Here is a 25,506-nt window from a genome sequence, read left to right as displayed (position 1 = left end):
AAATATGCTATAAAACGCTTCCACGTGAACAATCATTTTTAACACTGTTGACCGTCATTAAAAGTGACACTTTTAATTGCAGTTGTACAAAAACAAGTTTTTCCATAATATTTTCATTCATAGATTTGATTAAAATATGCCATCGATGATCTACGGTTCGAAAATTTGTAGTGACAGCACTGATTCCACGCTATCAAGAAACCAGAGGGTTTTTTATTCAATTGTCATATGACATTTCGTTTTGCGTTTGCGCTATTGTACTTCTAGCTTTTGTATTGTCAGCTGTGTTTAAAAGCAAGCTATCTACCGGTGGTAAAGAGTTTCCAGCATCTGTTTTGATTAGAAAATTTCATAAAAAAACTTCTTTGAATTAAAGTTGTTTTGGTTAGCAATACAATATATAAGTATTGACATACCTATATATTGTAACAATTTATCTAAAATTAAAAAAATGTATGTCATGCCATAACAAAAGGCTGTTGTTCAAATCAAAAACCACGTTGGAATTTAGAGCCATTTATTTTGGGTGAGTAATCATTACGTATATAAAGAGTTTTTCAAAGATAATGTAATTTTTCCCTTTAATTTTAATTACTGACTCACGTATTTTTTTGGATCATTTATCAATAAGGAAACTTTCAATGCATGTTTAGCTTTTTTCTAAATAAACTTGAAATATTGTAATTATATCACTATCATTGTTAATGACATATTAGTTAAATTTCATGTCAATGATTTTTGTAATCTTCAAAAATGTTTTGTGTTCACCTTCTTCATATCAAAGATATTTGATAATATCTATTGTTTAACTATAATATACTCAACAAAAAGTAAAAGATCTAGACTTACAGATAAAGTAATATGATTTATTTATTTTTACAGCTGGAAATAACAAGAATTTAATATATAGAAACTTCAGCTGTCAATATAGACACACCAGTAATCCAGATTATATATGTAACATATTTATATCCTGAATATTCAGAGGAGCAAACTAATTAGCAAAATGAATATTGGAATTAGAGGGAATAGAGATATATGTAAATTCAATCTTCGAGGAATATGTAGATTTGGGAATAGATGTTGGAATCTCCACGAAACTCCTGAAATGGTGGAGTCAAAGATCTATATTGAGGTTAGATCCTTAATTTACAAAATAATATTTCTTGTTCAAATATATTCATCATTTTGTTTAGATTACAAATAATTCAATTGTCATATTTTTTTTTAGTCAAAGGAAGAAGATGGTGCTCGAGCTCTATCTCCTACAAGACCAAAAGAACCATTGAGAGAAATTTATGGGCCCAGTACATCTTCTGCACAAGCAGCAATAACTTTAGTAAAGATTAGTGAATCCGAAGAAAAAGTTTGTGGCATTTGTTTTGATACAATCTTGAAAAAAGTTGAAAGGTATAAAATTATTTCTTTATATATTTATAGTTTAAAAATGCAAAAAAATTGTTTGAGTAAAAACATCTTTACTTGACTTGATCAATAATGATTTAGTAGTACATGAATTTCACCCCATACTTTTTATTGTGACTACTTTGTCACACATGTGGGTTTTATTGGTTATTTATGTAGTTTTAAACTTGCTTATTGCATTAAAAAAATATCATACAGGGTGCTATATTCAATATGCATACCTAAATTTTTCCAAAGTCGATCCTGGAATCTCTAAGTTAAGATACTACCAGTCAAATAGTTGGTAATAGTGTATTGCATCTTGAAAAAATGTGAAAAATCACATGAGCTGTGTACTTAAACACTATAGCCAATTGCAAATTAAAATGGTTCTTTTCACAACTTATCCTGTAAATTAATATGAGATTCTAGAAGTACCTGGACCAAACAAAGAAAACACAAAAATTTTCTAAAGAACTTTTTTTTTTAATGTGAGCTCCATTTGGCTCCATACACTTTTCTTTGAATCACTTCTTCATTGTTGGAAAATCTTTTACCACCTAACGATTTTTTCAAGTCTGGCAACAGAAAATAATCCAAGGGGACTAAATCTGACGAATAGGGTGCAATCAAACTTTAATTTCTTCGCTCAAATATTGCAATAAGTCCACATAATACCAGATGTTGATAGATTTTCCATTTTCAAGATAGTAAATGAAAATTATCCCACATACATCCCAAAAAACCGACGCCTTGCCTGCAGATGGAGCCATCTTCTTAGCCTTTTTTGGGTGCTGATTCTCTCTTTAAATCCATTGTTTTGATTGTTCTTTTGTTTCGGGTGTGAAATGAAGGACCTATGTTTCATCCATGGTCATGAAACGGCATGAAAATTCGGCTTTATTTCTGTGAAAAATTGCCAAAAATTTGATGGAAACATCTTCACGACGCTATTTTTGTTAAATTGTCAGCAAATGTGGCACCCATCATGCCTACAGCTTCCTCAAGTCCAAATTTTCAGTTAATATACAATGAATCGCACTTTTTGAAATGCCTATTATGTCTCTTAGCTCGGGCACTTTCAGTCGACGTTCATCCAGTACCGGTTTGTGGATTTTTTTCTCAGGTCGTAATGCCCTTCAAATAAAAGTATTCACTGAAAATGTTCACTATTAATGGCTGTCAAACAAATACTAAACAACATGGCGACTCCAATCTTGAAATATATGCTGTAGAGATTGTGTTCTTTCTAATACAGTGGTATTTTTCAAGCAAATACTGCCATCTCTAGGCCAGGCCAGGTACTTCTGCAACCATCCTCATAAAGAAGAGTAGTTGACACTTTTTAGTAGTCACATGACATCCTTTTTGGTAATTTACATACTACAGAAGTATATTGATATTTTAATAGAACTTTAGATAACAAATCATTATGTACAATTAAGGATTAGTTTTAATATACTGAAAACGCTTTTTTATCGATTATTTATTTATTTGCAGATCCGAACAAACATTTGGTATACTTCCTAACTGTAATCATTGTTTTTGTTTCCCTTGCATTAGAAAATGGAGACAGAGTAAAGAATTTGATTTTGATGTTTCAAAAGCATGCCCCGAATGTAGAATTGCTTCAGGTAAGTTGTACATTATATATATGTGTTTTATAACATATTTACCTTGTGGTATCTGTGAGATACATAATGAAAAACAACAAACTTATTACAAATATGATTATTATCATAAGGTAATTTTTTTAAAGAGTAATCTCAAATATCCTGTCATTTTATTATTAGTATAATTATGTGAAAGGTTTATGCACTACTCAGCTATCTCAAATACAAAGTATCAAAAGGATTAGGCTCAGTTTTCATAATATATTTGCACAATGTGCGGCATGTAGCCCACATTTCAGTCGGCTGGAGGTCAGTGTTTTTTGGTAATCCCAATTTTTACGATGTAGGGTCTTACACATGACACCAGTTACTGACATAATAACTGGGTCACATCTGTTCAATCTCCATTATGAGACCAGTTTCTCCAAGTGTTTGATGATAATTTTATGAATGTTCGGTTTGGCTACATTGACCAGAAGAACTGATTTGACTCTTCTATCAATCACCACGATGTCAGGTTACTCGTCACCTATCTATCGGTGATAAGGGATCTATTGTAATATTAGTCCAGTCAATTTAGACATAAAAATAGTGGTCTTTTATTAGTCGTCGCGTCCATTCAGCTAATTTCTCTTCTGTCCATCATTGTTATCACGTTCTTATTGTTAACCAAGGCGCGCACTGAAATGGTGTGGTAGTGGTATTGGAATGGTACGTGGCAGAGAGATGGCGTGGCGATGGAATAGCGGCGAGGTCGTATGAAAGTGATTTAATGTGACTGCAGTGGCAAACAGCATATGGTGTCACCGATTTATCACTTCTGTCCAGAATGTCCTCAGAGGATGAAGATGATTTTAATTTGTACAGCTTGCTAACCTAAATGCAAAAAATCAGGAGAAGATGAAACACTTTTGGGCTCATCCTCTCTGGCAGAAAAATAAAAATTTAGGAATTTTAAACGTTTATAAAAAGGCTTTGAACTTGGATGACCAGAAATTTAAACTTTTATATCAAATGAAGAAGGTGACATTTTGCAAGTTACTTACAAAATTACGAACTATGCTTCAAAAAAGGGGAACAAAATTCAGGAATTGTGTTTCTCCCAAAGAAAGACTTCTATCTAGTAACATTGCGGTATGTATATAATAAAAAATATTAATAGACATATATTTATTATTCAAATAAAAACTTATTTTAAAACATTATGTTGAAAAGCATATTCATTATTTGGTAATAATGTGAATTGTATCTCCTAAAAATTATTTTGTGAACCATACAGAATATTTGGTAAAAATGTATCTTGTGTGGGTGTGGATGTACTGTCGAAAACGAAATGTCTTGATAAGATGTTTGTCTCACATCGAGGTGGAATAGAGTTACTACATGCTGTAGAGGAACGGCTAGAAGGCATGCTGTTTGCAACAAGCGATGAATAACTAGACGTTGGGGAAAAAGAGGTGCTGAAGTATGAGATACTACTGGCTCGTCCAAGATTTAGGACTCCCATTTTATATTTCCTTTTATGCTTGTCCGTCATTTTTTTTAAGTCGGGCAATAGATTGAACAAAAATTGTATATCAGCATCATCATTAGTTAAAGCAGGTGGTCTATATGGCTTCTTATTTTCAAAATACTTAAAGGCAGATTTGTTAACTTCTTCCAAAGTTACTTATTTGATAGTGAGTGGTTTTATTTCTTTTAGGTTTATTTTCACTGAGTACTGACGGACTGGATATATTTCTTTTTTGTTTTCCTTGCTTTGGATTACGATGATCGTTTTTTTCCAAACTATTTTGCTGAGATAAACTTTATTACACTTTATTCACTTTACATCCGGGTAAACAAAAATACGTAGTTGCAATGCAAAACCCACGTCGTCACCAGCTGCTTGCCAGTCGAAAATTAAACATGTTCGAGATTAGTATTATTAGTATTAGCAAAATACCACGTCACCGCTACTCCGTTTTGATGCGCGCGTCTTCATTTGTTTACATAGGCTTTACCGATTCCACCTGTCACTTGGTCACCACGCCACTGCCACGTCACTTGCTGATCACTTTAGTGCGCGCCTTGCCTCAGAGTGCGTTCGACAGTTACCGCATTCTCTCGAGTTATATATAAGCTGCTTCTGTATATCTTATTACGATCAAAAGCCACGGGAATTATACTCGCCACCACAGGCGATACTTACCTACTTACCACTGGTAGGACTTGGCGATTTTGAGTGCACCATGTCTCTGTACCATCGACATCGCTTTGCAGTATTTCTTTATTCTCAGAGCGTCTGATCAGACCTCCGCCCCATATAGAAGAGTTGAGTGAGTTATCGCCATTAGCAGCCTTGGTTTCTCCATCTGTGGTCCGTGGATATTTGACATTAAGCTGTCATTTTGGCAGCCCTTTACGCTGTCTTCTGTATGGGGGGCCAAAAAGACATCTTTGTATCAAAGGTCACTCCCAAATAATTTATTTCGCACCTAGACTCGATTTCGTCTGCCCCGATCTCAATCGACAGTCTTGTTTGTATCCGTTTCCTTGAGCTTACATCAGCTTAGTTTTTTCCATAGCGAGTTGAAGTCCGTGATCTGTCATCAATCCTTCTACACGTCTCATTACCTGGTTCAGTTTAAGCTGAGCTAATTCTGCAGATTGTTCGGTAATCACAACTATGACATCATTGACGTAATAAACGAGAAGCACGCCAAGGGGCAATTCCAGTGCAAACAGACTATCATATAGACCATTCCATAGATCCGGTCTAATTATAGATCCTTGAGCGACCCTTGCAGTAATTTGTCTAGTCACCTGTCCTTCTGACGTCTCGTGTCTTCCACCACTTGGGTCAAGTAGTCTGAGATCCCGAAGCGGTCTTTAAGTGCTTCTAGGATGTCCACCCACTTGGCCGAGTCGAGTGCCAGTCGTGTTAGCAGTAATAATAATAATAAATGTGCAACTGCCCAACGGAGATATCGTACAAGCGATGGAAAACGGGGAAACCTACAAATACCTGGGATTTCAATAAGCTAAGTTATTGGACCCCAAGCAGGCGAAACGTAAAAGCCAGGATCAATACACCAAAAGAGTAAAATTCGAACTAAATGCAGGCAATTTAGTTCAGGCAATGAACACCTATGTCACAACTGTTTTAACGTATTCTTTTGGAATCCTTAAGTGGTCGAAAACAGAGCTAAAGGGTATTCAGAGGTTAACACGAACCATGATGACGAAGAACAACCACCACTCGAAGTCATCCACTACTAGAAAAACTTTACCACGAAAAGTTGGTGGGAGAAGCTTAATCGATCTTGTTAACCTACACTCGACATGTAATGATACCACTTGAACTCTTTAACAGGAAATCAGAAACCTCAGCCCTACATCGGATTATATCCAAAGTGAATAAGGATTACTCACTCCAACAATGGTCACAAAAGTTATTAATTACATGGTCGTCGGTATCATCACAATTTCAACCAGCCGTATATTGACAAAGACTCTTCAAATAGATGCCTTACTAACGGAACTATCTTTCCAGAGACCAAGGGCTTGATGGTGGCTATCAAGGATCAAGTTATCAATTCTAACAACTACAAAAAGAATGTGATTGAAAATCCAAATACTCAATCCGACAAATGCGGTATTAGTATTCAGAAGACCGAACTTGTTGGCTTGTTTTTGGTAAATGATGTTGCCTACTTGATTATGCCGGTGCAGATAGTCACAGTAACAAATAGAACATCATACACGGACAAACCTACCAACCAGCAGTAATATCACAATAGTCCCTGGTTGAAAGGAGATGACAGAAGATGGCGGTTTATTGGGTAGTATACGGGAGTCCCACATATCCATCAACTATCCTGGTGGAGACGTCAATAGAATTCTGCATCATCTTGGAAGGACTTGGAGACACACATCTCTGACAGAACAATGGACAGGGGACTATAAGCCTGCAATACTAAATAATGGAGCCACCTGGCACATGTATGGCTCCACGACGAATGTATTGACCGGAGCATGTTTCTTGAGAAGACACCCCAAATTTTTTTTCGCTTGGTAACATGCTACCGCCTTCCAAGCTGAGGTATTCGCTATCAAACACACTAATATACTATCACTACATACAAACTCGTAATTACAAGTCTGACGCGCGTTTCGTTTACCAAGTTATCGTCAGATTCTGAGGGTAAACTGTTTAAACAATTGTATGGTTTAGATATACTCATGATTTTTTTTAATACAATACACATATCAATCAACTTAAATGCAACTTCTCTATTGAAGCGAAGCTTTTCTTTCATCGTTACAAATTATTATAAAAATGTGAAAAGTCGACTGGAGCAACACAAAGAGTTGTACCTCAGGAAAGTGTTTCTTTAATTAAAATGAAACACTCTTTTCCGATATCTTTTATTTTTTCACTAATACCACCAAGTAATATTATGATTCACTCTAAAATATTTTAATGACTTTGGCGAGAGATTTTAAAATCCTTGTAATTATCTTTGTATTCTGAAAGTTTCTTTGATCATTTTTATGGATATTTATTTCAACACGTCGGCTGCCAAACGGTCGTACGTCTTAAATTTATCTATGAATATTCAGTACTATTTGAAATGTCGGAAAGTAACCCGAATCGCGTTCACTGGTAAACTGATAAATAATAATTCACTGGCTGACAATATTTTCGTAACATAGGAGAGACCTTTATTTTTAAAATGGAAATACCCGTCCAATAAAAAATATTTATTAAGCCCTAAAACGTACCACTTTTCAATAGCTTAATTATCCCTGTTTACATTAGCAGGTAGGTAATTTTATAAATAAAGGGGAGGTTAGTATCGGTAAATTTTATGGCCGAAAAAATACCTGAACTATATTATTCAGAATAACAAAGATAAAAATAACATTGAAAATTAGTATTCTGTTGAGTTTCATACTAAGTGGTTCTTAGTACATAGTGCAAAAAGAGATTATAAAGACGAAAATGTCAAACGCGCCGCAGTTGCAAAACTTCTGACAAATTTTACTATATTTATGAAGAATTTATAGTGAAATCGCAAGCCAGCCCACTTTCCGAAAATGTGAAAAAAGCCTATTTCAAATATTTTGATATTTTAATTGGAGACCAAGACAAGCAGTGGGCCCTCACGCGTGCTGTGTTAGTTGTAGTGTGTCATTGGTGCAGTGGATGAATGGGAGGAAAAGAAAGTATGCCTTTTGCTATTCCAATGGTATGGCGGGACTCTACTATTTTGACGACTACTATTTAGGTGTAAAAAGACTGAAGATTATTCTAAGAAAGGAATGCACAAAATCGAGTATCCAAATTGTTCAAAGTGAGTTTAATGATTTAGGGTTATCAATGCAACAGTCTGAACTTCTTGCTTTCAGTCTTAAGGAATGGAACTTGTTGGCCAAAGAGACAAAAATTACGATCTTTAGAAAGAGAAATGCCACATTTTCTGCATTCTACAGTTTGGAAAATTCGTTGTGTGCGTGTACGGATATTGATTGTCTAATGAAATAACTTAATATTGAGCATAATCCCAGTAAGTGGCGCCTATTTATTGACTCGTCTAAATAGAGTTTAAAAGCAGTGTTATTACACAATGGAAATTTAAAACCATCTATACTAGTTGCTCATTTTGTGAAGATGAAAGGAACTTATGAAACTATTCGCTTGCTTTTAGACAAAATTAACTACAAGTATAAGTGGCAGATATGTGGGGAACTGAAGATGATTGGAATTTTAATGGGAATTCAGGGAGGGTTTACGAAACATTGCTATTTCTTTGTCTAGAGGACAGTTGGGCAGTAGATCAGCAATTGGCTAGCAAGAAGTGAGTTTCAACCGGGATCTCAAAATGTTAAGTTTATACCCCTTTCAGATCCCAAAAATATCCTTATGCCCCTCTTCACATTAAACTTGGATAGATGAAAAAACTTTGTAAAGGCTATAAATGAAGAGGGCGATGGATTCAAATACCTTCAAATCCTCAGTTGAGTGATGCCAAATTAAGGGAAGGTATTTTTATTGGGTCACAAAAGAAAATTGCCGGACGATGACAATTTTGCAAAAAAGCTCACCAGACAGGAACTTAGAGCTTTGAAGGCATTTGTTAGTGTAGTGAGAGGATTTTTGGGCAACAATGTGGATCCAAACTACCAACAGTTAGTTGATGAACTGCTAGACGCCTACAAATCCCTTGGTGCTCGTGTCATTGAAAATTCATTTCCTCCATTCCCATCTGACATTTATTCCCGAAAATTTGGGAGCGGTTAGTGATGAGCAGGGTCAAAGGTTCCACCAAGATATTATAACAGTGAAAATTCGGTATCCAGAACGATGGGATTTGACCATGATGGGTGATTACTGTTGGTTTTTAAAAAAAGAAAGTGCAACCCCTCTTAAAAGGAAAAGTGTAACTAATTGATAGTGATTTTTTTTATAGTTTTTGTTTTTAATAGATGTGAGACATGTTTATTAAATGTAAACTATAAATATTTTCAACATATACGATTTAAAAAACGTGAAATTATTTTTTTAATAAATATTAAATATTTTACCAATGAATATGGTTCTATAAAGGTAACACAAAAACCTTACGTGTTACAATTATTTTTATATATATTTATATAGATCAATTTTGTCACAATATGCTATTCATTCTTGTGTTACTACAATTACCTTACATTTTTTTGTCGACCAGTGAATTAGCCAACACTTTCCTTGTATATATATATATATATATATATATATATATATATATATATATATATATATATTCAAATATGAAATTTTTGACATAAAATTAACTTTCACCGATACTTTTCTTAATAGCTTTGTTTTTGCAAGATATACAAAAAATAAATGAACAATAATGGGAAAAGTTTGTGAAATGAAAAGGGCAAGAAATAAACAGACATGACAATAGATTATGTCATCTTTAGGATGACTAATCTAAAATATAATCACAACTTCATGAAGCTCAGAGCTTGAGAAGAACAATGAAAACTAATATCTGATAAAGCAAGTCATTCAATTCAAGCTCTAGACAAACAAATAAAAGAAGTTTTGAAAAATAAATGAATGTATTTTCCATTTGTTTATCACTTGGTTGTCTGGGATTAGGATTTAGTTTGCGAAAATAATAGAAATAAATAATTTCATGTTGAGTTTCGTCTCTTAAGATATGATAGTCGTTCGATAAAGTATTTTGAGTCCCGATACATTTCATACAATTACTAGAATATGCCAAAACAGTGGTTACCATCTTATTAAATTCAAAAATAAAAGTATAACAATTGAAACGTTGTAAAATATATCTTTAATATAATAGTAGGGGAGCCCTCGACGCTAAATGGAGATTCAATCGACCGTCATAGAGACGGTTTTGCGTTGCAAAGCTTAGATGATAAGAAGAAAAAATTTTTTCATCGTTGGGGAAAGCGGTTATAGATTTTCAAAAATATAAAAAAACTGTTGCATGAGCATACTCGAGCGTGTCAGATATTAATAGTACAGTGCAGACTCGATAATCTGAATTCTTCAGTAGTCCGAACAAGCATTTTACTCTCTAATCCGAATTTCATAGTACTCGATAATTCGAATCTGTAGTTTTAGGCCTTTTTCCTATAGAAATTATGATTAGATGTTTAGGGATGCCCCCAATTACCCTTTTGTTTATATCTGGTTCGCACATTAAACAGGTGTGTAAAATTTTCACTGCTTTTGTAAGCTTTAGAGCAGTGATATTTACATATTTTGCTGCGATGTGTGTAATGCCATTTTAGGTGATATAAGTGGGTTTTTCTTTTAATATTTGCTTAAAATAAAAATACCCCCTAAACGAAAACACGAGACATTGTCCATAAAACAAAAAAGTCAAATTATTGAGAGGAGGTGGAAAAGTTATTTTAAAAACAATTTTAGTGCTTTTCTTTGTACAACTGGTTCCTTAAAATTTGCATACGATCTAAAAATGAATTTTATTCCTTTGAGCAGTCTAAACACACTATCAATTTGACCTGAAGACTTTTGACAATTTTATGACAGATTGACAAGAATAATCATTGATATAACACTCTATGGCCACTAAATCAACACCTGACTAATATGTTATTATAAAATAAATAATACTAAGATATTAGTGGTCCTAAAATACATTGCTCAAAGATGTGTAAAGCAAGCGAAAATTAAAAATTACTTTAGAAATTAATACATACCATATTGTTACTTTTTTATACATATTTTTTTTATTCATATATTATTCGTAATTATTGTTTTTTTGCGTTTCATAATAAATATTTTGATAAAAAACAACTACTTCGGTAAACCGAATTATTTGTTAATCCGAATCGCCTTAGTTTTTATTAGTTCGGATTCTCGAGTCTGCACAGTATCACTGTCTTACGTATTTGTAATAATATAGGTATGCGCATGCTCGTACGTACGTAGAGTTGAAAATAAAAAAAAAAACAATTAATTGAGCACGTTAGATTTTTTAAGAAGATATTTAATGAAATTAAAAAAATCTCCTTCAATAATCTGACGATTCCGATATGAAAAAAATTATAATTAGTTGATCAATTAATTACCATCTTCATCAGTACAATTTAATTTTCGTAAATTAGTTTCACCACAAGATAGAAATTTTATACTATCATCTCCGTGATCAGTTTTGACGGAATAATGACAACGAATAGACGTGGCAATCTGAAATCGATTAATCGATTCCTCGGATTAAATAAATCTTGTACTGAATCGTTTCAGTGAATCGATCTTTCCTGTTTCGGTGAAAACCATAATATTATTTACAATTAACTGAATGTATTCGTAATATTGTTATTGTTGTTGCCGGTTAAAGGGTTGATTACTCAAAAACTAGCTATGTGATTAGTTTCCTCACGGCTTAAACGAAGAATTTGAACTATATTACGATCCTATATTTTACTGACAAGAAGAAAAAAACTTGAGAGATTATCCGTTCCTTGTGAGTAGCTTTTTTCAATTACGGGCACCATATTAGATATTTATTCCATAACCCAAGTCGTCTTCATCTGCTTCATTATCTTCAGAACAACATTAGATTTTGCTAGTATCGTTGATTAATTTTCAATTTTATCTACACAGACATTCCAAATTTGGAATGTTCAATGGTGGACAACCTAACATAACATTAAGATATTAACAAGTTACGGTATTTTATAAAAACACTGTATAAAATGATGCAATTTCTATTTAAGATTACGTTTATCCTTCGAAAGTATGGTTGGAAACCAAAGAAGAAAAAGTTAATTTCATCGATAACCACAGGAGAAGAATGAAAACTCAAGACTGTAAATATTTCCGCAAGGGAAAAGGAAAATGTCCATTTGGAAATACCTGTTTATATTTACATTCTCTACCAAATGGACTTGTAGTAGATGTAGGACCTCCTAGTGCAAGAAGACATGGACTAGATTCTGGTAAGTTGTGTATATTTACCCACAGACGGATTATTTTCCTCATTTTCAAAATGCTTCTAGGAGCTTCTCCTCCAATATTTCCTCTATCTACGAACCACTTGATTTTGTATTATCCTATTCAATTCGCATTTGCAGCAATGTTGGCAGTTGAAGTTTAAATTTTTACACTCTTGATCATTTTATATAGTTAGAAAGGCAGTTTTTCAGATCAAATTTCTTCCAGCATTGCATGTGCCGGCATCAGAAATTCTACAGAGCTTCACATCATACTAGTAAAGGACTGGGACAGTCTTCAACGTGATCTAAAACATGCGTCGTCGTTTGCAAGCTGATATCGCTGCCAGAGGAGGGAATACTCGCTACTGAAATTCTTAAAATTTCCGTTGGTTCAATGAAAATCACAGCGAATTAAAATTCTCCACTTTTCATCACTTTCAATAAACTTTTTTTATTTAAACAAACAGCAAGCTAAGTTTCAACCACGCGGTGTCCCTGATTTTTTGCTCGGCAGTGTAGTTCGAAATATCCCAAATAATTCGTGAAATAATTTTTTCTCTTTTATTTTGTAGCGGTGGAGAGAGAATCAGAGATATTACAACAACTGTTATATTGGATTAACGACGAGGATGATTTACTGGAATCAGATGGTGAAGATGAGTTTGAGTTAGAATTAGACGATCCTTTGATAGCCGTCCAGTATTACGATAAGGACGATCTTGAATATTACGTTGCCATGAATCGTCTTATGAATGGATCAGATTCTGATGATGATGACATCTCGTTTTTCGATTAAATATTTATTATTAATAAAAAAAATAATTGTTGATATTTTTCTACTTATAGTTATCCCATATCTTTTGCTACCTATTGAATATAATTTAGACATGTGTATTTTTAAGTAATAAATTCTAGTTGCAAAAAGGACTTTTTCTTTCAACTTTTAGTCCAGTCTGAATTGAGTGCTGAAGGTAAGTTAGACTGAAACTAGGATAATTTTTTGATTCAAGTCGCAAGTCAAAAGTCTCTAGCAAAAAATCCGTAAGGTAAAAGGACCAATTGATGACAAATCATTCAATTCCGCGTTCTACAAAAGTGTTCAAGAAAATTGAACTTTTAGGCAGTTATTATGAATGTGAGATCATTGTGAACAGTTTGCACGTATTGGACTTGCCAAAATAGTTTTTCTATTGTCACAAATGAATTTTTTCAAATATTGGTCTTAACGCATTTGTCTGCTAACATTCCATATGATGACATTTGCAGTTCCTAACGTTGACACCAATTTATATATTGATCCTTCCCTTTCTTCAAATTATTACTCAAGTCCTAAACGAACAAAAAATATTCGGAACATGTTAAAATATATTTCAAGAAGGTATGTGACATTTCAAAAAAGAAAGTAAGGGAATTTTTGGCATACCTACCTAATCAAATTAAATTAAAGAGGAACAGACACAAAAACAGGTAACACAAATTTATTGGAATTGCCCCTGTAATATCTTGGCATGTGCAGTTTGTTTTGTACGTTGCTGATCGATTAGAGATGATTCCCGTTGCTCGAAGGCTTAAAAACCGTCCTCATAACTGGCGTTACTTCAGCATTATCTCCAGGATCAATTTTGACAATCAGGCAAACGCATTTCGTTTCGCGTTTTTCGTAGACAACTCAGCCACAAACATGTCTCCTTTATTAATTCGTCCAACTTCTTTCTCGTCACGGCAAAACGTTCTATTTATTCAACGGTGGTGGTTTTCTGAGCGACAGAGTTGTAGACTCTGTTTTGCCTGGTTGAATACACTGTTTGAAGGTACGCTTAACTTTACCATGGTTTTCTATTGAATTGTTGGATATGAATGCTTTACGCATTCTTCCTTATATTATTCATCGAGTAGAGAATATGAAATGGTAATTTTTACTTACAATATCTCAGTTATACAGTCTCACTCTGACTCACCTCACTAAGCTGAAAGACAAGGTTGGTGTCTCTGGAGTATCTGCTACAGCTATCATCGGCTTCAATATCAGCCAGAGGATTTATTTCGGATGTTATAACTAGTGAAGGAGGCCGACCACAATAACTACTTTCTTATCAGCAGAATGAGGTCAATTTCGAGTACCTACAGTGGCCCATTACCTTATTTTTACATTTTGAAATTGAAGTATCAACATTTGGATTAGTATCAACAATTGGTGCTTTTATCCTAGCGTGTTTTTCTGATTTTAGCATCTCGAAGCCATAGCTCTTTAATGCTATTTTTTCGGTAAAGATAAAATATCAAACGAAAAGGAATATTAAAAAATGAAAAGTTATAATTAAGGGGTAACACCACTGTAAACATTTCAAAAATTCAATATCTTTTTTCAGCTAAAATGGTAGGAAATTGCGTCCTCAAAAAATTTTTCTTTGAGTTATTAGTATAAGACGTTAGGTATCCCACTGCGCGGTCGGGTGAACGCGGCGCTTCTTTCGTTTACCCGCCTCAGATATCCCTTAAGGCGAGTTCACACGAAGTCGTAAACTGGGCGAGAATACTACTATTAGGAGAGTTAGTCGTGATCACTACCTGGTGTGAACTGGTAGTCGTCAGCGACCAAAAATAGATCGGTCGTAATTATTCCGGCATGTTGGAGTGAACACGACCGGTTTAGTCGTGAAACATCCACCAAATGTGGGGTTTCTAGCGTATATACACGTATTTGTTTCAATTTTTGTACAAGTGAAATAATAAAATTTACTATAATTTATTAATTAAATAAATTAATACATTTTATTTATGTATAATAATAATTAATAACATTTCCTACGTCAGCATTCAAAATGTCAGTGTACAAAAAGAATACAAAACAAACAATTCAATTTGTTGAATTGTATCACTGGAGAATGAATCACGGGTCTTAAGGTGACATTAAGTTTAGATTCTACTGGAATCACCAATCTCATATCGGTGTCTTCTTTTTTAATCCCTACTTTTACTGAGCAAATGTAAATGTAGACTTGGATCCATTCTAAAAAAGTTTTTGTAGCCATTTTGATCTTCCAAAGATAGTTCTTGACATGTTTTTAGTGGTACCAAATGTATTTCGTTCTTTTACCCAATCACAGACCCACACGTTTCTTTTTTTTTAACATTTAACAAACGTTGTAATTCATTAATTAAAAGTTCACAAACAATTTTTGCACTTTCCTGTTTAGCCAATACAATAAAAACACAAATAAATAAAAAAGCGACTAGATGTTAGCTGCGGTCTGTTTCTAGTCGCGACACCTTTCAGACAGTAAATCGTGTGAACTGGAGGTCTTATATTACACAGGTCAACAAAAACCTTTTGTTTGAAAGCTTTTTCTATTTTAATAGTTGGTTTTTAAAGATTTTTATGTGCTGAATCCAAATCTGGCCTTAGTTTTTTTGTATCACCCGTAGTTTCAAAGCAATATGTATTTTATTATAATCTAATACCCCTACGTTACATCATAAAAATGGTTTGTATTTAGAGCATGGTAATGTAGTGTGATATTACAGGGTTTACTTGTCAACTGGAATTTGTCTATATTTTCTTTCCCTTTTTTCTTTGAAACTTCTTGGGTAACTTTTTTGCGATGATTCGCTTGCTGAACTTCCCGGTGAAGTGGCAACAGTAATCCTCCATCATGTTCCAGCTGCCCTGGTAACGTTTTTTCATCACTTTAACATCCTGGTGAAATCGCTCACCTTGCTCCTCACTAACTAATTATCCGGGAAGTAATCGAGGTGGCTGTGCAAAAAGTGAACTTTCAGGCTCATCAAACATCCTAATTCTTCAAACTTCTTTAGCATGTTGGCAACAATAGACTTTTATTCTGGGTCTTTTTCATTTTCCAAGAACTTGGTGACAACTTGCTTGAAGGATACCCATACTTCTTTTTCATTTGAGGTCGTTGTGCATTCGAAGTTAACGTCAAACATCATTTTTCTAATATCAGGTCCGGTAAAGATGCCTTCTTTCAATTTAGCTTCTGAAAGGTGTGGAAATTGCTTTAGGCAAAGCCTTTACAAACTGTTTCATAAGGCCTAACTTATTATGTAGTGGTGGTAGGAGCACGTTTTTTGGGTCTACAAAGTTTTTGCATAGAATTTTCTTTTCGCCAGGGTTTAAAGACTTTCCTCTAGCAGTCCAGTTATTTTTGCACCAATGTTGATACTTAGCTCTACTGTCCCATTCACATAGGAAATATGGAAACTTGGTAAAATCACCTTCCTTCCTGACCAAGGAGCACGCACGTTACTTTCAAATCACCACATAACATCCAACCTTGTGCAGAATAAACTATTTTATTTAACACCATTTCTACATTTTCATAGCTCTCTTCCATATGTACAGAATGACTGACAGATACAGAAGCATACACGTTACCGTTGTGTAGTAAAACAGCCTTCAAACTATTTTTGGATGAATTAATAAACAGCCTCTAGTCTTCTTTTTTGTACTCAATTCCAAACTCACTCATTAGACCAGGAGTGTCTGAGCAGTACACCAAATCACCCTCTTGTTCAAAATACTTTGAAAATTGCTGTTCTCTCTTCCTATACATATGAACGCTAGTTCTAGCTAACAAGTTCTTTTCTTTTAGCCTCGAACGATAATTGAATATCCTTTTTAGATCGTTTAGTTCCTGATCGGGATATGGACGCATAAAATACGGTTTTAACTGAAAAGCCCCATCAGCTACTATAACGTGTGGTAATTCGATGCTTGCAACCGGGAGAGGTACGGATCCAGGTACCGAGAAATTGCCTGATTCGAAAACTGTAACGATGTTAGAGTGTGCCCAAATACCACCTACTTCAACAAGTCTTTGGATAAAAGGAAAATAAAAAGTGGACAAGCTGCTAAGAAATCAAAACCGTATAGATTTGAAAACCAGCTACAATTTTTACTGAAATTCATGGAAGAACGCGAACCGAAGGGGAACTTAGAATCGCATCCTGACTCAGAAAACGGAGAATTAAACAATGACAATGAAGTAGAAACTCCAGTAACAACCAACATTATTTCTCCTACACATTCATCTAGGCCACCATTCGAAGAAAATCCTACAACTAGCAACGATATACCCTCCACCTCTGTAGCTTGCTTTGCTAGACCTATTCCCGTGACTGGTAGGAAGAAAAAACCTCAACATGAGTCAGCATCTTCTGCACTAATGAAGTATGTTACCGAGAAGAAACAAGGTAAAAACAAAACACCGACCTTAACTTCAGATAACCTTATCCACTTTTTCCTGTTCGACAACTTTGAAATCTATGCATCCTTATTTGCAACATTTAGCCAAGTCCGTGATTTTCACAATAGTCCAAAAGTGCGAGCTTCAAATACTGCAAAATCATCAGGGGCAGGCAATTCAACATAAGCCTTACAAAAATGCTACACCATTTCAGCCTCGTACAATTGATGATACTTCTTCCACAGGAAGTGCAAAGAGAAGATTGGGAGGATTTTGGTGGACAACAACACTGATTCGATGCTGCAAAGTATACTTATATTGTAACCTACAATTCCTGTTTGAATATAATAAAAATTTGAATTCCTTTAGTCACTTGTACATATGTAACGCAACTTATTTATAAAAATAAAAAGTCAACCACAGAAGAAAACGTTATAGAAATATTATTTAAGTCTGATAGGAAATATGCCACTATAAATTCGTTTGAGATATTTACCTTAAACACCCGGCGAGCTATTCACTTGCAGAAATAGCATTTCTCCTGAATTTCATGATATACTTCTCAATTTTCATGAACAAAGCATGAAATGCGCTTTGGCTCATTCGAAAGTATTCATAAAATTTACATTCGTCATCCACCAAGCCTCTATACAAAGTCTTCTTTCCGCGTCTCGTAGCATTTATATGGGATAAACCCAGTGTCTTCTTCTCTTCTGTTCTTCTTCTTCTTCGTCTAAAATTAATGCAATAACTGCGAAGTCTTCTATACTGAAACTCATTGTGGAGAGTAACTTTGTAATGTACTGTAAATCTCGTAAATAAATGAATTATTCCAATAAAAAAATATTTTGCTTTGAAATAAAATCATTTTTGTATCCATATAAAATAGCTGCTACTTTGCACTTAGCATTCAGCTAGTAGTTATTTTGAATTGCAGACATAAACTCATTCAATGGTGAGATGAAAAAAAGTGCTCCGTGATTTGAATCGCATGTAAATTTTCAATAATTTCCGACACGTCCGCCAAGTCTAAAATAGAGAAACATGCTGTGCGAACTTTTCATGAATATTCATTTAATGAAGGAAAACTGTTTTACGTGATAAATAGTCTAGTTTCCACCAGGCTTATGTTTCATTTTCATGTTTATATAAATAAATTCACGCTACTTTATTTGTATCATGAAAAATTTACTCACGTTCTGAAGTATTCATTATTAGGAAGAGCATTTATAAAAGGGAGAAGTGAGCTATTGAAATTGAGAAGTACATACAAGAATTGAAAGCGGAAATGATAACAAATATCAATTTTAAATTCAATTTGGAAAGTTTCTAGCTTCATTTCATAATTTATATGCTTCAAAAGACAATATTTAAATCAACAAGAATTTAATCTAGTTGCTAATGGAACTATGAAGTAATCAGAAGTAAATTGTTACAATTTATAGACAAAAGTTTGTAGAAACTAAAAAACAAACATAACAATAAGTAAATAAAGATACAAATCAAATAAAATTTCAATATACAGAAAAAAAAACACAATGAGTAACAAAATTGTAGGTAGTAATTAGTATATAAGTCCACAGCAAAATTAATTAATATTATTATTAGAATAGAAGCTTTTTACAGAGTACAAGGCACTTTCCATTAAAAATGCCCTCAAATTATTGCGGAAAGCGGGAAAAGATGATATCGGTTCGATTTCAATTGGCAAGTGATTGTACATTTTTTTGCATTTTAAAATATTGAGCCCTTAACTAATTCTAAACGTGGAGTAGATAGGTAAAGGTTAGCTCCGCGCTCTTAAGTGAATAGCCGAGCAACGACCTTTCTGTAATTGGAGTAGCGTGTTTATGAATAAGGCAAACGGATTCAAAGATGAATAAGAATGATTAGCTCAAATTGAGTCGCACCACACGTATCCCAGAAGGGAAGGGCATATCAGAGATGTGACTGAAAGAGGGGATAACAAACTGTTAAGGATGTTCCGTGAGATCAGGGTTGCTCCAAGAGAAACTAGTGTCATCTGCAAATAGACATATTTTTCCATTGATGTCTAGATAGGCGATGTCGTTTATAAACAGAAGAAATAAAATAGGGCCTAGTACTGAGCCTTGGGGTACTCCACATTATATTGGCTTGCAAGAAGACATCGTTTATTGATGTGAGGGAGTCTGTGCATATAGCTGATTGCTTGTCGTCAAGGAATAAGGAGTTCAAGGCTTGGAGGATTGCATATAATTTTCCTGTGTAGACGCTAACAAAAAATAGTAGACGATATCGTTTGATTATTTGAACTGAATTGGTTTTTCATAAATTTATACTTACAGTAAAGCATATTAAATTGTCTTTCAAACAGCATATTTTTGTGAAAAGTTCACAGTAGGCCGCAATACACGAAAGTTTATTGTATGTCTTGGAGACTGTCTTGTAGAAAAACCGACCTTTATGTCACAGTTTTTAACGATGGGGGAATTTATACATAATTTTTCTTATATACTTACTCAATTTATTTATACACTATATAATAAATGTACTGAGAATTATTACAAACAAACAGAAAGGCCTTCCTAGGAATTGATTCTATAAAAAACAATCATGTGATTAAGCTACTTTCCATTCTATTAACATAATCAAACAGGATCGGCATCATGGTCCATGTTGTGGGCGAGTTCGTAAATATATATATATATATATATATATATATATATATGTAATTCCAAAGGTACTAATTTTTCTAGTATCAAAAAAATTTGATAGATTGCGCTAGCTAGGCCGTCTAAATAAATTAGTCTAGAACACTCAAATCTCTTATGCTCAACATAAATGTGGAGGTAAAAAATTTCATGTTCACCCAAGTAAAACTTTCAATTTTCAAAATTTTTCTGTTTTTGAAATATATTAGCAAGATTATACATTTTTTAGTAGATTCTGAGAAATATATTCGCAGAAATCCCTCAAAGATCATCCCATTTTCTCCCAAATCACGATACTTAGCTAATTAGAATTTATTATGCAGAGAAATCCCATTCAGTTTCTTGTACTTGTGAGAACTCGAGTGACTGATTAAGATATTAACACTGTTTCCCAAAGTAATATTATTCAATTAGGAAAATCAATTAAATATATATTTCAATGCAAACTCTGTTGAGGATTAAATTGTTCCTCTCAAATTAATATTTATCACAACTCGCAGAAAGAACCTGAGTTTTTGAATTATGGGTGATACGAAAGGGGTTACTTAATAGTCATCATCATCATTATAACTTAAAACCATCTACTCAGGCGAGGAAGTATTAATGAGGTACGAAGGAAGAAAATTACAAGATTAAGTGGAAAACTCCATAATCTAATTAAATATATTTTTTAAAATTCATGAAAAATTTATTTCTCCTATACTGGAACATACATTTTTACATAAAATATTTTAAGATGAAATCGGAAATTTGATATTTATACTCTCAAAAATTGTAGCTATACGCTTTTTAGCGTTATTTCCATCCAACTTATTTTCAATACAAGACATAACTCGAGAGGGAAAGGTCAAATTTGCAAATCCGAAATCGGGGCAAGAGTGCTTCTCCGGCCAAGGAGAAAAACTGAGTTTTCTTCAAATATTTATTTAATAGAAGTTCCTCATTCAATTATATCGAGAATATTCGAATCTGCCAGTGAACAAATTCAAATCAAAATATTTCTAAAACTAAACGATATGGTTGAGATCTACGTTGATTTTTTTCTCATATCAAGATTTTTCTTAGACTGTTTATCAATGCAAGAGTTTGATTTTTATTAAGGCATCTCGTTATTATTGGCAGCATTAGTAATACTTCAGTTTTGAGCTATGGCAACATTGATGGGAATATGTCAAATTTGACACTGACATTTTTAATGGTGAACGTACTCAGAACGTGTTGTCATATGAGAGCTTTTGCTATGTTCTCTTGATATGCTCTTCTGGTAAGATTTGAGTGACCATTTGCAAAAAAGTCCGCTATTTAGTTGTCTATTAATTAAAATATAATATTGGAATGTCCTTGATCCGACTTTGAAATACACAATGAGCTGACAAACAACACTTAAATGTAGAAATGCGGATCTATTATAAAATATATGATTCCAATAAACTAAAATTGTCTTTTTATAGAATTACTGACAGAAAAATTAGAAAATGACCTAGATCCCGTGCAATCTTGAATTGCACATTATTTAAATCTATTGAAAAGTGTAAGCTCGAAATCACTAGTAATAAATTTGTGGTTCACACAAACTAAATGAAGATATTCGAAAGTGAAATGGAATTTTAAGGTTACTAAGTCAATAAGATTACTTAAAAGGGAAGGCGTGATATTAACTTTGCAAGTTTAAAAGGATTTGAGGTTTACCCCGATCAATAATCAAAATAAGCTCTCTAGATAATAAGCCGATTATCCAATTTTGTGAAACTCCAGCTATTTTAGTGTCAGTACTAGTATAGCAATTAATTACGAATCTACTGTGTGAAGTCATATTTCAATAATGGAGAAAATATTTTTTTTTACGAGGTGCAGCCATATTAAAAAAATAGCCGACATAACCAAAGTATTTTTCCCACCAGTTGTAAACAAAATTTTGATCTTAGTTAAACTTTTCACTAATATCGTCTACCATATATATGATTTGAAGCGACATGAAGGATTGAAACCTTCAACTGCAGTAGAAGGACACTTGGAATATTCTATTGGAAATAAAATTCAAAAAGGAAACAAAATTTTTATCTACAATAGTTGACTCCAAGTCAAAAATAAATAATTGAAAAATGAAATGTTGGAATTTAATCGACGTTGATTTGACAGTAATTTATAAAATAATTTTTTAATGATCGATAATAGGAGTTGCCGACGACTCCGTAGTTCAAATCATGCGCGAACTTTTTCGAGTTCTTCCATAAATCATCATTGTTTTGCGATGATCGGTTACATTTTATAAACAATAGTTTCGTTTGGTGCGGCTACTTAATAATGAATTTTTCAGTGGGTGTTTGAGGAATATCATTTTCTCTATTTCCATTCACTCTCTTTCACCAGAATCATCAAAATGAATATAAAAACAAAACCGCTGGCCAAGCTAAGCTTTGGGAAAGTTTATATGAATACTCTGATGAAGAAAACATAGAAATACAAACTAAAAATGGAAAGGAAGATGCTTTTATAGAAGATTAACATATGGATGATGGAATAGAATGTATTATTAGTAATGAGAAAGCAGCGTGCTTGAAATTGCCGGTAAATTATCGTCAACAAGTGAATCAACAGTTTTTGATCATAATTGCTTTCCAACGAGAAACATATTCAACTTAGCAGAGTTGGTTACAGGATGTAATTTACTGAATTATTCATCAGCTGCTTAGGGTCTATTATATTTTGCACGCTTTTTGGAACATGCTCACTTATCTCTAGCAGATATTCAGTTTAAAAATTTTGTTATTGTCATACTCAAAAATACGATTCCAAAAAAACATTTCGAATTCAAATTGAATCGATTACGTTTCGATGATAAAAATGTACGTAGTCAAAGGAAAACTAACAATAAATATGCTCCAGTACGAGATATTTGGAAAATAATGAGTGTTACTGAAAGAACTACATTTCTGTAGACAATGTTAGAATAGATTAACAGGTATTCAGCTTAAGAGGAAGATGTTTATTAAAGTCTAACGCTCCGACATGTAAATATTGATGCCAAAAATTCCTTACAACTAATGCTCTACCTTATTAGGATACGGACGAAGAACCAGGAGTAGTATTGCAGGAATTAATGAAATATGGTTTAGAGTTAACTCAAACAAATCATGGAAATAATAGAAATGTTATCCTCGATAATTGGTGCGATTCTCAATGGAGCTGGCTGATGAACCATTAGAAAAAACTTTACTATGTTCAGCAACCTTAGAAAAGATATAAAGGAGACTCCTGGCTGCTTACATTTCCAAAAAATCGTTATACTTTGCATTCGATGAGGGTGAAACTTTAGTTTCCTTTTGCTCTAGGAAAACGAAATTGTTCCTACATTGATTTTGAGGATTATATTAAGGACTTTAGAGAACAGCATCTTAAGAGTAAATAGAGTAGATTCGGTAGATTACACTTTTGTCCACTAAACCATAACCATATTTTGTTGGTAAAACAAAAGGACATTTTTATTAATCATTGAAATATGAGGTTCACTTTATTGTGACAAAATAATTTTTGTTATTATTTTTATTCTCAAGTGAGCTATCTGATATGTCTTCTTTTGCGCAAGTTTAGTTCCAAATTCCTGACAAAAAATAGTTCATAAGCTTGATCTTCTCGTTGGCATGTTAGATTCGGAAGCATCTTATTTAGCGACTAAAAAAAAACACCTGTATTTTTGATCTCACGAGAAAGATCTAACTTCCAATAGCTGGTGTCACTATTTGTTCACTTTCAACTGTTAAAACTTTTGGATCTATTCCTTTTTGTGATACGGAGATCTTGGAGTAACTTTGTGAATATACTGTTATTACTAAGAAGAAAAGTGTTTGATAGGTACGTGGACAATGACGTATCTACTCCTAATTTAGATTATATTTACTAATTTTCAATGTTAGAGACGACCTTAGGGTGTGGATGTGTGGATGATCTTAAGATTCCTAATGTCTTAATAATCTAGTAAATAAAAAACAGTTGCACGAGTGGAGCCCTGATAATTTCAAATATAACTCTAACTAATAGATTTTTCCTTCCTGTGCAAATAACTCATTGATAAAATATATACGATGTACACAATATACGCTAGGGTCCAAAAAATTTTCTTTTGCTTCAGATTTCTAATAGTTACAAAAAGTTTTGTTGTGGATCACAGGAGGTTTAGTAATTTAAAATAAAATTGTTTCTTGATCCATCGGACCTATCAATAGCCACATCTTATAAAAACAAGGTCCGCAAGAGTTAACATAACTCATACAAAATAATTATTTCACGTGCTAAACCTACGAACCTACTTTGTCTAAAATAAAGTAACCCAGAGGTCACCACGTAGAGGTGAGTGATTATTATTCAGACCCTCCACTTCATAGCCCTACTACTATAACATCTAAAGACCTCATTAGAGTTCGTGACTTTAGCTTTACTTTTATAAAGCCATCTCTTCTGCTGGGCTCATTTATCGACGAAGAAGCCTCAGCTACAAGCGTTTCACTGTCTGTGGAAGAAGAATGTTTTCTGGATATGCAAAATATGCATTTGAGTTTCCAAAGATTTTGTGCAGCATCCGAACATAAATTGCTTTTGTTTATACTGAACCAAACTAAATTTTGTGTCCGTTCACTTCCATTCCTTCCCTTACGAAAGGTACGGACTTGATCAAGATTTAGATCGATTAATAAGGTGAATATTTGTTGTTTTCAAGACTACTACTTTTGCAGAGTCGCTTCATATATTCAATATTGGTATGATATTTGCTATAAACAACATCTACACGGAATGGAAGGTATGTAAATTAAAATTAAAACAATATTTTTTACGATTAATATTTGAACATAAACGCAATTATTACAGCAAGGTAATAAAAAAATTTTTTTTCGCTCCACCCCAATACACAGGTATATTAAATTCTGGTGTTTCCCAACGTTGTATTTTCACAAAAAGCCTCTTTAAACTCTCATACTTCCATTTAATTTTTAATGACGAATGAATTCTATGGAAAATTTGAAAAATCGTATGTTTCTCAAGTTATGTGACTTATTGGAAGTTAACCTTGATTTAATTGTTTGGATTCAATATAAAGGTGTGACGAATATTTTTACATCACTCTCA

General features: G+C 33.4%; 1 protein-coding gene across 1 annotated transcript; it reads left to right on the top strand.

Moving 5' to 3' along the window:
• Positions 1 to 219: 219 nt before the first annotated feature.
• On the top strand, positions 220 to 13,412 carry LOC130440787 (probable E3 ubiquitin-protein ligase makorin-1). The gene is made up of 6 exons (XM_056774116.1): positions 220 to 526; positions 883 to 1,135; positions 1,232 to 1,410; positions 2,905 to 3,038; positions 12,267 to 12,488; positions 13,058 to 13,412. The coding sequence occupies exons 2-6, from the start codon at positions 1,007 to 1,009 to the stop codon at positions 13,279 to 13,281; spliced, it is 888 nt and encodes a 295-aa protein (XP_056630094.1). The 5' UTR covers positions 220 to 526; positions 883 to 1,006; the 3' UTR covers positions 13,282 to 13,412.
• The last annotated feature ends 12,094 nt before the right edge of the window (positions 13,413 to 25,506 follow it).

Source organism: Diorhabda sublineata, chromosome 2, assembly GCF_026230105.1.
Source record: "Diorhabda sublineata isolate icDioSubl1.1 chromosome 2, icDioSubl1.1, whole genome shotgun sequence".
NCBI classification, from domain to species: Eukaryota; Metazoa; Arthropoda; class Insecta; order Coleoptera; family Chrysomelidae; genus Diorhabda; species Diorhabda sublineata.
This window is presented reverse-complemented; position numbering and strand designations above follow the sequence as displayed.